The 14,597-nt window shown below is 42.5% G+C and overlaps 1 protein-coding gene across 8 annotated transcripts in view; it reads right to left on the bottom strand.

The window, feature by feature from the left end:
- otofa (otoferlin a) overlaps positions 1-14,597 on the bottom strand; it is a 102,107-nt gene that overhangs the window by 30,408 nt on the left and 57,102 nt on the right. For all 8 annotated transcript variants that reach the window (XM_061707497.1, XM_061707499.1, XM_061707502.1 and 5 more), the window contains exons 5-7: positions 13,593-13,792; positions 561-634; positions 294-423 (exon numbers count right to left, since the gene is read on the bottom strand). In XM_061707497.1, the coding sequence (XP_061563481.1) occupies positions 294-423; positions 561-634; positions 13,593-13,792 (404 nt within the window). The remainder of the gene's footprint in view (positions 1-293; positions 424-560; positions 635-13,592; positions 13,793-14,597) is intronic.

Here is a 14,597-nt window from a genome sequence, read left to right as displayed (position 1 = left end):
TATGCTTATTCCTGTCCAGGATCTGCTTGTTCGTCTGCAAAATTACCTCATCAAAACAAGTTTTACAGCACTTAAGAAAGTTTTACTTCAATAAACCGACTGCACTTCTTTGTGTTTTACTGTACATCTATCTTCACTTCACTTTGTGCAGATCTCTTTCCTTTAAACCACCAATTTCAGGAATAATGGCTTTGAGTGTGCAAAGCCTGGCCTCGTAACAAACAATAAATGCATCTACAGCTCTGTGTGTATTTTTTTTCCTTGTATTGTGTCTGAGTTTACTGTGTCAGTACCTCTTGTTGGAAACGTTAGTAGTGACAGCAGTCACAGAGGCCAGAGAGATGGTATCTGGATCCAGCGTTCCAGCAAGACGTATTGCTTTCCGGTCCAAGTCCTCCATGTCCAAGACTGCTGGCTCATCGGCTAAAATCAACCAGATCAATACTTGAGTTAACACTGTCTATAAATGCAAAGCAGATACAGAACTATACCACTCATTAGTTAATAATCAGATTATGACCAAGATCAGGAACTTTTGTCTCATATTGTGCACTGTTTACCTCCTTTCCTGTGGTCATCTTTAGAGCTCTTGATTTTGCCGAGTTTCATGGCTGAAAAAACTCCCTTTCCTGCTCTGATGAAGGAAATGAGAGATACGCAAAGTCATAAAAGTCATCTATCATAGCTATCCATCCTCAGACGTACAGTATATATCACACTTCATACTTGCTTACTCTTTAGTTTTACGTGTACTTGTGTACATGTTAAAAATACAATTCAGTGCTGTGATGTTCTTCAAATATTATCTCCGTAACTTGGTTGAACATTCAATTCTAGTTGCTTTAATCTCCCCGCATCACAACCAAGCAATTCTCCAGACCCTCAATCACAAAACAAGAGTATCCGGTGTCTCCACATTGATGTTATCTGGATCGTATATCACCACAGCGACAAAGAGCGTGTGATGTCATCAGCAGGACGACAAATGAGGGCCCTTAATAATTAAAAATGAGTGTGACCGCCCAGTTTTCTGAGGATATGGATACATGTCAGGAAATTAATGAACGGGAATGTTTTCTGGTTCTTTCCTCAGGCTTTCAGATTGAGAACAAAGTGCATCAAAGTTAAGTTTCTGCTTTGATCATTAATCTGGAACAACCCACAGCCTCATTTCATGGTTTGATGCAGAAAACTCTGACAGCATGATGTCATATTACTGATAAGTTCAAAGCAGGGTGCTGAGAGCAATTTAAAAGTGAATGTCTGTAGGCCCTTGAATTGTAGTAAAAACAGTGTATCTTCTCTAAAATATCAATAATTAATAGAAAATCAAGGCAATATGATTTTATGAATCTGTTAATTGGTTTCTCAGTTGCCTTTGTGTCTGTAAAGCATAGTTTGACTAGAGAGTTAAGTCAAATCAGTCTGCAAGAAAGACAGTATTGGAATGTAAAAACAATCAATCAATCATTTAGCTGAATACCAATAAATCCCCAAGCTTCTGCATGTAAATGAAAGAAACATTTTGGAACTGAAAATAAGTTCAAGGTCCAGAAACTCAACCCATCACTTTGCTGCTTTAGGACTTAATTATGATCGACCAGAAGAAGAGACACAAACAGGTGGAGAGGGTTTTTCATACATACCACATCAAAGACAGCACTGATCCTACTCAACCCCACAGGGCGATCAGAGCACCATTAATCCAGCCCAAGTCTCTTCCTACTTAAATCCGTATACACCTGTCTGGTGCAGAGGGAACAGACCAGGCTGGCCGATACAGAAGCAGCGGGTCAGATGAGTGGATGTGGAGCCGAGAGGATGGGGAGGGAGAGAGGAATAGGTGGACAGAGGTGGTCGGAGTTACAGAGGAGGAGACAGAGGGCATACTCAGTACTCTAAAACGGAGTAAACGTTATATTGGTCTGGTGCATTTCATTTTATTTTAACAGTAATTAACTGTACTAGAAATGTTTCCACTCACAGTGCCGTATAATCATGGCGAGCCTATAAAAAGATCTTTGCTATGTGGTTCTTATCCACTAATTTGCACAAGTAGATTCAATTAGCACATCTTTTTGTCCCCTTTATTTTTTTTTACACAAGCAGCGCTTATCTCCACTATACAACTATTCCACTATACCACTATTATTTCCACTATTCACTCGCCATTGACCACATCGCACGCAGTGTTGGGCTCAGTCTGTTGCCTCGGGACATTTTGACAAATGGAGGAGCTGAGGACTGAAATACCGGCCTTCCAGTCTGTGGACAACCACTGTGAGAGGCGCTGACAGGGAAATGACCCTCATGATTACTGGACCTTTACATGAGGCAGGAACCCATTTACAGTCAATTCTGGGGCGGAAAAGAAAAGTATTGGATTTGTTTGTAGCTTCACTAAAACACATTCTAGTGGCACAAGGTATCTATCTATCTATCTATCTATCTACATCGCCACACCTGGTTTTGCGCTTTTACACTAGGGGTGGAGGCGGGTGGAGGCGTGCCGAGTAGATACTTTTTCTGTATCTATTCTGCCGAGGTTCTAAGCGTGCTGAGTTGGCCCTGGATCTGACGTCATCACAATACATGTCACCGATTGGTCGGGGGCCGGGGCCCGTCAGACGTTTGAATCAGGAAGCGGAAGTCAGCGCAAGAGCAGCCCGCGGCTTCCTCATTTTATTCGACAGGCAATGATAGCGCAAAAGTATGTTTGGTGATCCAACTCTGAGGTGCAGATGTTCATAAACCTGGTGGCTGAGGAGATAATTAAAAAGGGATCTAGACGGTGCGATAAGGAACGACCAGATCCACCAGGCGCTCGGTCACTTGCGGATCCCAGCTGATTTCTCAGCAGCGCCAACACAAACAAAGTAAAAAAAAAACGTTGCCGCTTGAAGCTTCTTTACTCTAATTTTTTAACTTGATATCGAACACAAGCGACAAACCAAGCAGCACATATATCATCCCCTACAGGTTCTACATCTTTAGTGTAGTTGTCTTCTCCGTTTAGATCACGCAATCAAATACGTCACAGCAGCTTCGCTCCAACCCGCCTACTTCTCATCTGGGTGTATAAAAACAAACGAGGACGAGGCGAGTGGAGGCGAGACGAGTCAAGTCGGGCTGAGTAGGTACTAGTTTAAAAGCGCCACTAGCCACACAGTTAGATACCAATTTTTGGTATTATTTGGTATAAAAATGGGAAAAGTCTTGTCACACCAGATAAGTCACCAGTATCCAGGCCATACTAAGCAGGATGCTCGGGATATTGCAGGATATTGAAGTGATGGCCAAAAAATAAATGGGAACAGCAAAAAGAGTGGGTAACATTCACAGGCCAAGAAAACTACTTCTCTCTGTGTCTCTGAAGGTTAACTACTGTTAGCGTGATTGCAAAATGTTGCTGGCTGGTAAAATTTAAGTCAGTGAGGATTAATGATAAAATGGCCAATGCTGACCTTTCCCAGGCGAGAAGTGCTTGTATTACAAGAAGTAAAGATACTGCAGGTTGACTGCAGAGAAGAGAGTTTATAAAATCTGTGGAAGAAGTTACAAATCAAGCCATTCCCCTTTTTTTTATTTTGCAAGTAAGAACAAATGTAGGTACAAACAAGCTTTCAGCAGGGAGCTGAGTGTGAGTGAGATTAACCTTCACGTCATTTATTTATCAACTTCTTTCATGTCTCTATGCTGAATAAATATATTTACTCTTCAAAGATGCAAATTGGAGTAAAAGAAGGTTCATAATGGCATTTCAAGTACGAGTGAAAGGAATTAATCTTACTTTCAAATATCCTGTGCATCACACAGTGCATTGACACTATTGACACGCATATACACACCTATAGTGCCACTTTATATTTCTTTAGGCAGTAACGTATAGTACGCATAGTGAGTACTTATAAACCAGTCAACCAGCACGTTTGAAGTATGGACCTGTTCCCCATTGTCCTGTTAGAGGAAAAACGTTAACGAAAGGAGAAGGGGAAAAACACCTAGAAGTAATTAATTATTCATCGACATATACCATACGTTCTGCTCTGGGGACTGTGAACGACGCTCAGCAGGAAAACCCCCCACACCTGTTTATACTCTGACTTACGGAGGACTGGATGCACATATGTCAGTGCTTCCGAGATCTCCTGCACATGAAAACATGACAACCCCCAGCTGAAAACACAGCCTGGGAATTAAAACTCTCAATAAAACAAAGCCCCTTACTGAAATCTCACTCAACTCCCTGTTGTCTTTCCGACGTCTATTTTCACAACTTTTCTCTCTTGCTATAAGGAGAGCTTACGTTTTATGTAAATTCACAGATAAAACCCTGCACCGCTATTATTAATTGTGTACTGAAATCTTTTCTCAAGATTTAAGCTCCCGCGTCATTTACCTGGAAAAGGAATTCATCGATATTTTTTGCCTATGATCTAGCAAGTGTTCAGCTATAACTTTATTCACAGGTAGCTAAGCTCATGCGAGTTTAAAGTCTTCACAAACAAAAATGCCCCCATGAGACTTCCTGGCCTACATTCAGCAAACAGAATATTTTATAAAAAAATCACAACTCCACATTGTTTATTTGTGATTTTCTATGGATTTATCTGTGGGGCAAATGCACAAAATTCACACAGTGTGATAAGGACTAAGATTATTTATGATGTAAAATAAGGAAGCAAGAAGTAGGGAAAAGAAAGTTTAGAGAACGGATATGACATTGTACAGCAGAGCACTATCTATATATTTCAATCTTCTCTAAAAAGCAGCCTTGCATTTTTTATTCTTTGTTATTGCATCAACTGGGCTGGAAAAAATAACTCTTGGGATATTCAACTTTAATTTAGACTGCATCAGAAAAGTTTTTCCTTGATTATTAAAGGATTTCAGAAACATTTTCTTTTAAGTTGTCGTCTTATCTGTGAGGATCCGCTCCTTTAAATCCTTTCACAACTGCTATGTGGGACAAACGACCGCCGAATCTGAGCTCTACCCCCAAGGGACATGTCTTCATGCTGTTGTCATCTGCACCCTCATAGCAGGCTTGGAACAAAAATAAAAAGCACTAACGGGAATCCCACATTTTGATATCATCAGTACAACACGGGCTCAAGATAGGAATTACAGCAGCTACAACAACAAAGTAGTAAAACGAACAACAGAACAAACAAACTAAACACTATGGCCATTCAAAGAAACATGGTGGTGATTAAAATAATAATAATACAACATTTTATACTAAGGCATGTTGACGAGTTTAAAAACACTGTTTCATTTTTTAATGGCACTTATCACTCTGAGCAGTCAGCAGAAATGGACTGTAAAGCTGTGGTGGAGTTTCCCAGCGATGCTCTGACTCACTGATTTGAAGATTTCTGCTGAAAGAATCGTCTGCATATCTGAAATATGACAGTTCACGCCAATTTTTCACCACACCTCTATAGCAATGTATTTCCCATAATATTCCTCTGATAGTGAATATCGATTACAGTTGGACATGTGCAAACTTTATACTCTGATAAACAGTCTTCTACCGCAAGGAAAATACAAAACAAAAACATACTACATCTTCAGTATGTAGTATGCTGCTGTTAGAGCAGTTAAAACTAACATTGTGAGAGATAGGAAAAGAATGCTATGGTCAACTTGTGTTGTATTTTCCATTTGCATTATGAGATATGCTATGGGGGACCGAGGGATCAGTTGGATATTAAAAGGTGTCCAGACGTAGCAAACCAGCCGAATATTATCATATATACTGCAGATTTTACAATTGCTTGCATATTGTAGGTCAAAGTCAGAGTCAGAGTCATTTTTATTGTCCCTCGAGGGGAAATTCATTCAGCAGTATGGGAAACAGTCATCATACAAAGACAGACATACCAATAAGAACAATTAAAACATTAAAACACGACATAGTAACCCTAATAAATGAGTAAAAGCCGAAGTGCTTCCAGCAGTGCAGGCAGACTGATAAAAATGTATTAAAAATATTAAAATTTATGTGAATTGATCATTTTAACTGCGGTTGGTATAAAAGAAAATGTACACCTATTGCTATTGGCCTTGGGAAGCCTATAGCGCCACCCAGAAGGGAGAAGGACAAACTCTTCTGACAGAGGGTGATCAGGACTGGCCAAGATATCTTGTGCCTTATTCAGGACTCGACCTTCGTAAATGTCAGTCAGAGAGAACTGCTCAGTGCCAATGATTTTACTGGCTGCTCTGACAATGTCCTGCATCCTCTTTTTGTTCTGCACTGTCAGGTTGCCATACCACAATACAATACAGAAAGTTAAAATTGATTCAATAAAAGACTTATACAATAACTCCATTAGTGTTTTCTCCACATGAAAAGTGTTCAATCTGCGCAGAAAATAAAGTCTTTGCAGGCCCTTTTTGCAAATGGCAGATGTATTGAGGTCATACCTCAGATCCTTATCAATGATAGTGCCCAGATATTTATAACTCAACTGTTTCCACCTGTGAGCCCTTGATGGTAATGGGAGGATTTGGGAGAGTGTGATAATATATTCCTTATTGTTTAAAAACTTTGAACAAAGTCAAAGACTACAAAGGATGCTCTTTTTTTAAGACGTCCAGTAAATCATTTATTAACTTTTGACCAGTAGAAAGCATTTTGTTGCCCTCTCTAATATGCACCAGCATTTGATAGCATTATTTCTTCATGCTATTTCCTGTCTGCAGGTTAAACGCCATCCTTTCATCTCAGGCATGTGTGCCCTTGCCTGACTCGTGTGCTCGTACATGCACTATTCTCCAGAGCTGCATCACCAACTGTAGAGCAAAACATAAGGTGATTTATTAGTTAGTAATAACAAAAACCCTGCAAAGCTGGCTTATTGTGGTGTCGCCAACAGCACAAAATGTTTCATGGATGTTTTTTCATAAATCATACTGTTGGAGCAGGTTCGATACGAGGGGGCTGGGTTTCTGGTTGAGAGGAGTGCTGCTGAAAGAAATGGGGACACAACTCAGGATTTCTCTCAGTTTATGGGATGGAAACTTACTGAAAAGTCTTAATGAGCCTACTATGTTGGTTGTGAAAGAAAATACAATTTGACCTCTGAAATTTTGATGTGAAAAAGTGGTGACTTTTCTCTTGGAAATGAGAATGACCTTTGCTGCAGCAGATGTAACAGAAACAGCACTGAATGCGTTGTCTGTTTGTTCGCCACTCAATTGTGAATCACCACAGAACAGGAGTGTGGCAGGGTGGAGGAGCTGCAGCCACTCAGGCTGATTAGGGCACAGGTGGGCCCAATCAGCCTCTCCACCCTGCCAGCCTTCATAAGGCATAGCTGCACAGCAGCAAGGGTCGGAGGAGCTGCTGCTGGCGTGAGGTGCTTGTGCACGTTTGATTTGGATTAATAAAGGGATTCTGCACGAAACTCCGTGTCCTCTCCATCCTGTCGGTCGGCCCCCCGTGGCACTCACACTGCTACACGCCAGCTCCTCCCGCGCTGCTGCGGCGAACCTCCGGTGTGGCGCAGGGGTGGGTCGGTCCGCGGGTATCAGCGCCGCCAACACAGCGAGCTGATGCCCGCCCTGGTCCCGGCGCAGGGCGGCCAGGTCCGCAATGGCCTGGGCGAGCGCGTCCAGGGCCCGCTCCATGCCTCTCCTCCCATCGGGCCCCACGTTGGGCGCCAGTGTAGCAGTGTGAGTGCCACGGGGGCCCGACCGACAGGATGGAGAGGACACGGAGTTTCGTGCAGAATCCCTTTATTAATCCAAATCACACGTGCACAAGCACCTCACGCCAGCAGCAGCTCCTCCGACCCTTGCTGCTGTGCAGCTATGCCTTATGAAGGCTGGCAGGGTGGAGAGGCTGATTGGGCCCCCCTGTGCCCTAATCAGCCTGAGTGGCTGCAGCTCCTCCACCCTGCCACAAGGAGTTTTCAATCTCTTTTTCCTATATGATACATTAATTAAGATGCAGTTTTTGATACTAATTATGATGCCAAAACTGTCAATGCTAATAAATAAGCCCAACACACAGCTTATATGCTTTACAGGAATAAGAAAAAGACACATACCAAATGGTCAGTGAAATGCACAAAGAAACATGCATTACAGGTATTTTTCGTAGGTGTTTTGAGTTTTGAGTTTTCCTTTAAATTCAGACAAAGTTGTTCCTGAGCTCAGGTCAGCAGGCAGCTTGTTCCAGAGAGCTTGACCACTGTAGCTCAGCAAGGTGAAAAATCTGAACCTCATGACCCGAGAGGTCTGATAGGGCTATAAACTGTGACCAAGCCAGAGATATACTGGCGGAACAAACCATTAACTGCTTTATGGACTTTTATAGATTTTTAAAACTGAATATATCAGGTTTGAAGCCAATGAAGTGACCCGTATATCATTATTGTACATTCAAATTTCCATATTCATGTAATGAGTTGAAGTTGTTGCACAAACTGCTCTATATACATCTATGAATCACTGTCTTTGAGGTAGTTTAAGACTGTTGGCATATCCTTGAGGTGACAGAAATCAGTTGTGGAGATGGCAGGTTACGGTATGTGATTATTTCAAATGAGATCAAAGACAATGATGATAAGCATGAACAGAGTTCACATTTTTGACTATTTGGAACAACAACACTTTGAGTCTTGTTAATGTTCAGCTTGGATACTCTGGATACTCATAAGGTATTATCATCAAAACTATTTAACACAAGAAAGTGATATATCTGGCATGGAGAAGCATCATGATATTCTTATGATCAACCCAACCAGGAATTTTAAAGGGTAACGGGTCAAGAACTGATCCTTGTGGAACCCCAGAGAGATTTTTCTTTCTACCTTTGGAAACTAATCTTGCCATATTAAACCAACTGAATCATGAAGTCTTTTAATGAGAATGTATTGACCAACAGAGATCTGTTTACTTGGGGGAGAGCTGCTTCCGAGTTATGATTGCTGCTGAAACTTGATTGTTGTCAGAGAATTAAAGAAAAGACCGGAGAAAGACCACTGCTAACAAAACTTTGATGTCATCATTTGTAACTATATTTTATGAAAATATACTATCAAATAATGACTGTGAAAGAAAAATCTCTCTTTGCCAACAACTGTATTGGCAAAGAGGCATGCTGATGTGAATATTTGCATTCAATAAAAAAAGGGTACCCCAAAGGACAATTTAAGGTTTGAAAAAAAAAGAAAAAAAAACGGCTGTAGAAAATACACCTAAAGCCTTATGATAGTCTACTTATCTCTTTCCTCTTCCTTCTCCTCACCAGAGGAATGAGAGTTGTTCCAGGTTATCATGTCTTCCACACTCATGCCTCATCACCAGAATAAGGACAATTAAGTCTCGCTCTGGAGCTTTAGAAAGTTTAATTCTGAAAGCAAGTCAACCAGAACAACGCTTTCTAACCAGTCCTTCTGGATATAAAAGGTGTAAATGAGAAGTGGCAAGGCGATTTACTAATTCAATCAGTAATGCATTCAACTATATCTCACTATTTGCAACCAGCAACAAGAGGGTGACATTCACTTCACTCACCTGAAAGTAAGTAAACAAAGAAAAGTTTTTTATGTTAATACAAAACAATCTGTTCTGTGTGCCATAAATGAATGCTAAACTCTCTTCCCATACTTGTTAAACCCTTTTTTACATTTGTTTATCCACAGCTTGGTATTGTCTTTGGCGTTATGTAACGACCGTGGGATGCTCTCTTGTTTTCCAAATGCTGCAAGTGATTCTTTTAATTTATCCCGGAAGTCTGACATTCGGTTTCCACAAACAAAAACAAACATGTGCACTGCGACATTTTTGACACACACAAACAAGCCATTTTTCACACGCCCATTCAATGTGCAGCATAATGATGGGTTTATGGGTCTGGCTGTGCAGATAGTCTCAGTGGAAATCAATAACACCCACAGATGATTTCATGCACTATTCAGCAAAAAACAAAAGAATGAAGAACTATTGGTAGCAAAAACGCCTTGAAAGACGAGGCACTTACAGTGTTTTATATTAAATATCTCTGTCCTTGCACAGACATGACCATGAACAGGCAGAACATTCCCCACTGTATAAATAGACTACCCAGTTTTCTCTTCACTTTTTTAAATCCGAACTAGTCCTCATATATTGTGTGTTTCTTTTGGAGATGTCTTACACTGCACCCAAAATTCTGGGTAGCTAAAAGGTAGCGCAGAGAGAAGCTAAGATAATACCTGACAAATTCTGCAAGTAATCGATTGAGAACAGACAAGTTGATGAAGTGACAAATCGACACAGTCTACCACCTACCAGCAGTTCTCTATCAATAGAAACAGAATATAAAGCAAAACCATTATCGCTTCTATTTTTTATGAATCCAACAATGTTATTTTATTTTTTGTAGATGTCATGGTAATTATCATTACTGGTATTTTTCTTCACACCTAGGTGAATCCACATTTCCCCCTCTTAAAAGCTAGATTTCTAACAAGTAGCACTACATTAGCAATATCCCAATCAAACCAAACATAAAATGATTCATGAGCATTTCAAAGACATTGATTTCCATTGTACTAAAATGGTCTAACAATGAGCTGATCAAAACTGATCCAGACACAGATTTGTTGTCCTTATGAAGCCTGCATTGTCCACAATCCCACTCAAACCCAAACACGTCGGTCAGCGATTCAAGAACAACCTCACACACGTGTAATAAGAAGTGAAGACCAATGCTGGGAATTACTTGTCAGGTACATAGCCAATAAACATTTTCTTTTCAAATTATTCCTCCATTGTATGACAGTCAACAGTGAGGAGCCAAAATTAGGTGAAAAGGCAGCATGAAATAAAACTGATGCCTGGCTGTATGTGAGTGAGAAATATTTCAATTACATGACATGACTTAAACCAATCAGCTACAAAATCTACTTTCTACTTTCCAAGTTAATCTCGTTGGCTGATCTGCATTTCTGTTTTCCACTGTCCACTCATGTTCATTGCCTAAAGTTAAAATGGGATTATCTGACTGTCAGCACAGCTTCTTTATAACACAGCAAATAATGTTAGTCAGGGATGCTGCATAGCTCCCTGGCTTGAATGGGCTCCCCCGTGTGTGGAGTCTGCAGTATTTGTGCAGCAGGCCCTTATTTCTCTTTCCAAATTTCCTGCCTTTAAGCAGTCAATTGAGCCCACTAGAGCCACACATCTTTTTTTATTATTTAGTTTTGTAATAAAAAACTAACCCCTTTTTTTCAAATACTTGATAAAGCAGTAGAATTGGTTTTGCTCAAATATGAATAATAGTAAATCATAGTGATACGAATGCCTCTTAGTAAGGTTATTACTTGGTTTGGTTTGGTTTGGTTTGGCAAGGAAGAGAGCTGTCCCCTCTGCAGTGCACCCAACGCCAGCCTACAGCATCTACTGTCGGGCTGCAAGGCTGCGCTGGGGCAGGGGCGCTACAGGTGGCGGCATGACCAAGTGCTGTCAAAGTTGGCTGAAGTCCTTGAGAACCGCATGACGAGAGGCCAACAACCATCCCACAGGCAAACAGCTGCCTGTCAGGTTCGTAAGGCCAGGAGAAGGAAGCGGAGTCACCTGCCGACGAAGCCCCCGGAGCGTTCTTTCTCAGGCAAGGGACTGGAGCATGAGGGCTGATATCGGCAAACAGCTACAGTTCCCCTGCGAGATCCCCACCACATCGCTCCGGCCAGACATCGTCCTATGGTCTTCTGCAACCAAGTCTGTTGTGCTCGTAGAGCTCACCATCCCCTGGGAGGAGGGAGTCCTAGCTGCCTACGTGCGGAAAGCAATCAAATATGCTGACTTGGCTGACGAGTGCAGAGAGGCAGGCTGGTCCACTGCTATCTACCCAGTGGAGGTAGGCTGTCGGGGCTTCGTCGGTACGTCAACGACAAGGCTGCTACGGGAGTTGGGAACAACAGGAGCTGAGCTCCGAAGGGAAACCAAGGCCCTTGCTGAGGAAGCGGAGAAAGGAAGTTTCTGGCTGTGGCTGAGGAGAAGGGATAAGATCTGGGGGTCTAAGCAATAGTATGGGTCAGCTGCAGGGGGCGGCAGGGAGACGTCCCTGCTACCGCTCCGCCACCAGGAGGTGTTCCGGGGTTAAAGGGGACCTATTATGAAAAACACGTTTTTTCTTGTTTTAACATATATAAAGTGGTCTCCCCTCACCCTGCCAGCACAGGGGAGACAAAATACCATGGAATTCTGCAGGGTCTGCTCCCCCCCCTGACTGAGTCTTCCAGTGTCACGTGACCTTTTTTTGAGCCATTCTGAATCTGCGCCTATGGTGACGTCGGACGGATCCAGGTTAAATCATCCAGGTTCCCGTGTGGTTTGGGAGCTGGGTCCTCGGAGGTCTGTCCCAGGTCGGACCAGCTTCACCCTCCGAGATTTTCAGCAAAATCTGTCGATTTGATCACCGGTAACGGGCGATGCGCACAGGATGCGCCCTGGAGCCGATCTGTGCGCCCGCCGTGGGGTTGCGGCGCCCGTCGTGCAGCATCTGCCGGGCAGATCCGGCTGAAATTCCGCTGGCCGGTCCCCGGGAGTCCCTGCTACCAGTCCAGGCCGGTTCCTGCGGTCCCGGCCGGTCGGAACCGGTCAGATTCCCCAGTTAAAGCCGCGGTGATGCGCGCTGCTCCAGCCTACTTCCTGGTTTCCAAAGCGGGGTCCGTCCGACTAAATTGTCCAGGTTCCCAGCCGCTTTGGGAGCAGGGATTTCTGGGGTACGTCCCAGGCTGGACCAGCTTCACCCTCTGAGATTTTCATCGAAATCTGTCGGTTTGATCACCGGTAACGGGCGATGCGCCCCGGAGCCATGCTGGGCGCCCGGCGTGGCTCCGGGGCCGGCGTTCAGCATCTGCCGGGCAGATCCGGCTGAAATAGTGCATAAATGTTATTTATATACAACTCATATTTTATTTTTTTAACAATAAAGTTGCCATTTGTGAAAATTCAGTGTTGTGATAATTTACAGGCTCGGGCTGCTCTGGCGGAGCAGGTTTATTCTCCTCCCCTACTACACGTCATTCAAGGAGCCAATCAGCACAGAGCCTCATTATCATACCCCCCCCTTCCCTTAGAATGGAGCACAGAAAAAGGGGTTGGAAGCAGTAAAACTAGTGACAGGGCCCACAGGCTGGATTTCTGATTTATGTAGAAAAAACAAGCTTTAGAATGTTTTTAAGACATTCAAGGCCTGTTTAAAATATACATTAAATGCCATAATATGTCCCCTTTAAAGCGAGCAAAACTCCGATGAGCGGTGGTCCCCGGCTGATGACCCTGCAGCTTACCTAGGGCGCTTTAGGAGGCGCGTCAGGCAAGTTAGCCCAGCAGGATTAACACCCTACCTGTACAATCAATCTTACAGTAGATTAGATCACAGATGACGGCTGACATTTAACATGTTCAGCTCTTTCTTTTTCATATCGTGTTAAAAATCCCTTAGTCCATAGTATTTCTTTGCATAACATAACTGTTTCTAGATCAGTTGGAAATCACGAATGTGTGAATGTCACATCCATTTTTGAAATTAAATCAGCTGAACATGCCTAATCTCAGGTAAACCAACAGCGTTTCACTTGACTCACTTTCTGAAGGTGGGTATAGATCCCTGTAAAGATCGTCCATGGGACGTCCCTGACCCGTGGCTTTGTCCTGAGAGCAGACTGTCTGTTTCAAAGGTGAACACCCCATCACGGTCGTCAGGAACATCTAGGAACTCTCCATCTCTCCACACTCCTACAGTACCATCCATGGGCTGGTATCTGATCTCTATGTTGACGCTGGTCTGAAAATGAAAAAAGGAATTGAAGAAAATGAACCTATAGAAGAGATAATATCAGGATTCAAACCAATAGTATAATTATTATTATGAATAAACAATAATACATTCTGTCCACATCATTTCACCTCTGATTGTTAAGTTTTTTCTTGCCTGTATCTATGAAAGAAATCTGATACTTTTACAGTGTGTGCATGTTACTTTGACAACATAAGTCATACTCATTCATCCATCATTCATTACACAATTAGTGTGTTCTAATAAGGCTTTAGGCTTTAGGAGCTCAACCATGGCAAATTATACCACAACAAGGTAATCACGCCAATAAATCACGTCTTCTCCTTGGCTTACGCTGAGGGAATTGAAACTGACACTTTAATGCGGGCCAGAAACATGGATAGTATTTTACTTTGTGTGCACTGTCTTCTTCGGAGTCATGCTTGGACGAATACTATCCTCCTGACAATGTCCTGATCTTTATTAGAAAGTGGCCAATTTATTCCCCTGACAAAGATGGATGAGAAGAAAAAGCACGTGGGGCTTCTGCTTGCTCTCCTTCATGTGTCTGTGCTTTGTGCCCTTTTTTTCTCCCAGTACATCCTCACAAGACAATCACTGTAGTCCACCAGGAGTCATATTTGTTACCATAGCAACAACACCAGAGTAGGGTTGTATGTTAAATTGTTGGTCTCAGGTAATGTTTGCTTTTATCTTTACTGCTTTCTTCCTACAGGAATGCGGCGTAATGGCATTTTTCCTCACTGTGCGTGTGTTTGTGTTTAGAAACCCTTAAGCCAACTATGCAGCGTGT

The sequence above is a fragment of the Cololabis saira genome, chromosome 18 (assembly GCF_033807715.1).
Source record: "Cololabis saira isolate AMF1-May2022 chromosome 18, fColSai1.1, whole genome shotgun sequence".
In the NCBI taxonomy this organism is placed as follows: Eukaryota; Metazoa; Chordata; class Actinopteri; order Beloniformes; family Belonidae; genus Cololabis; species Cololabis saira.
Note: the sequence above shows the minus strand (reverse complement) of the source record. Positions and strands in the feature narration are given on the sequence as shown.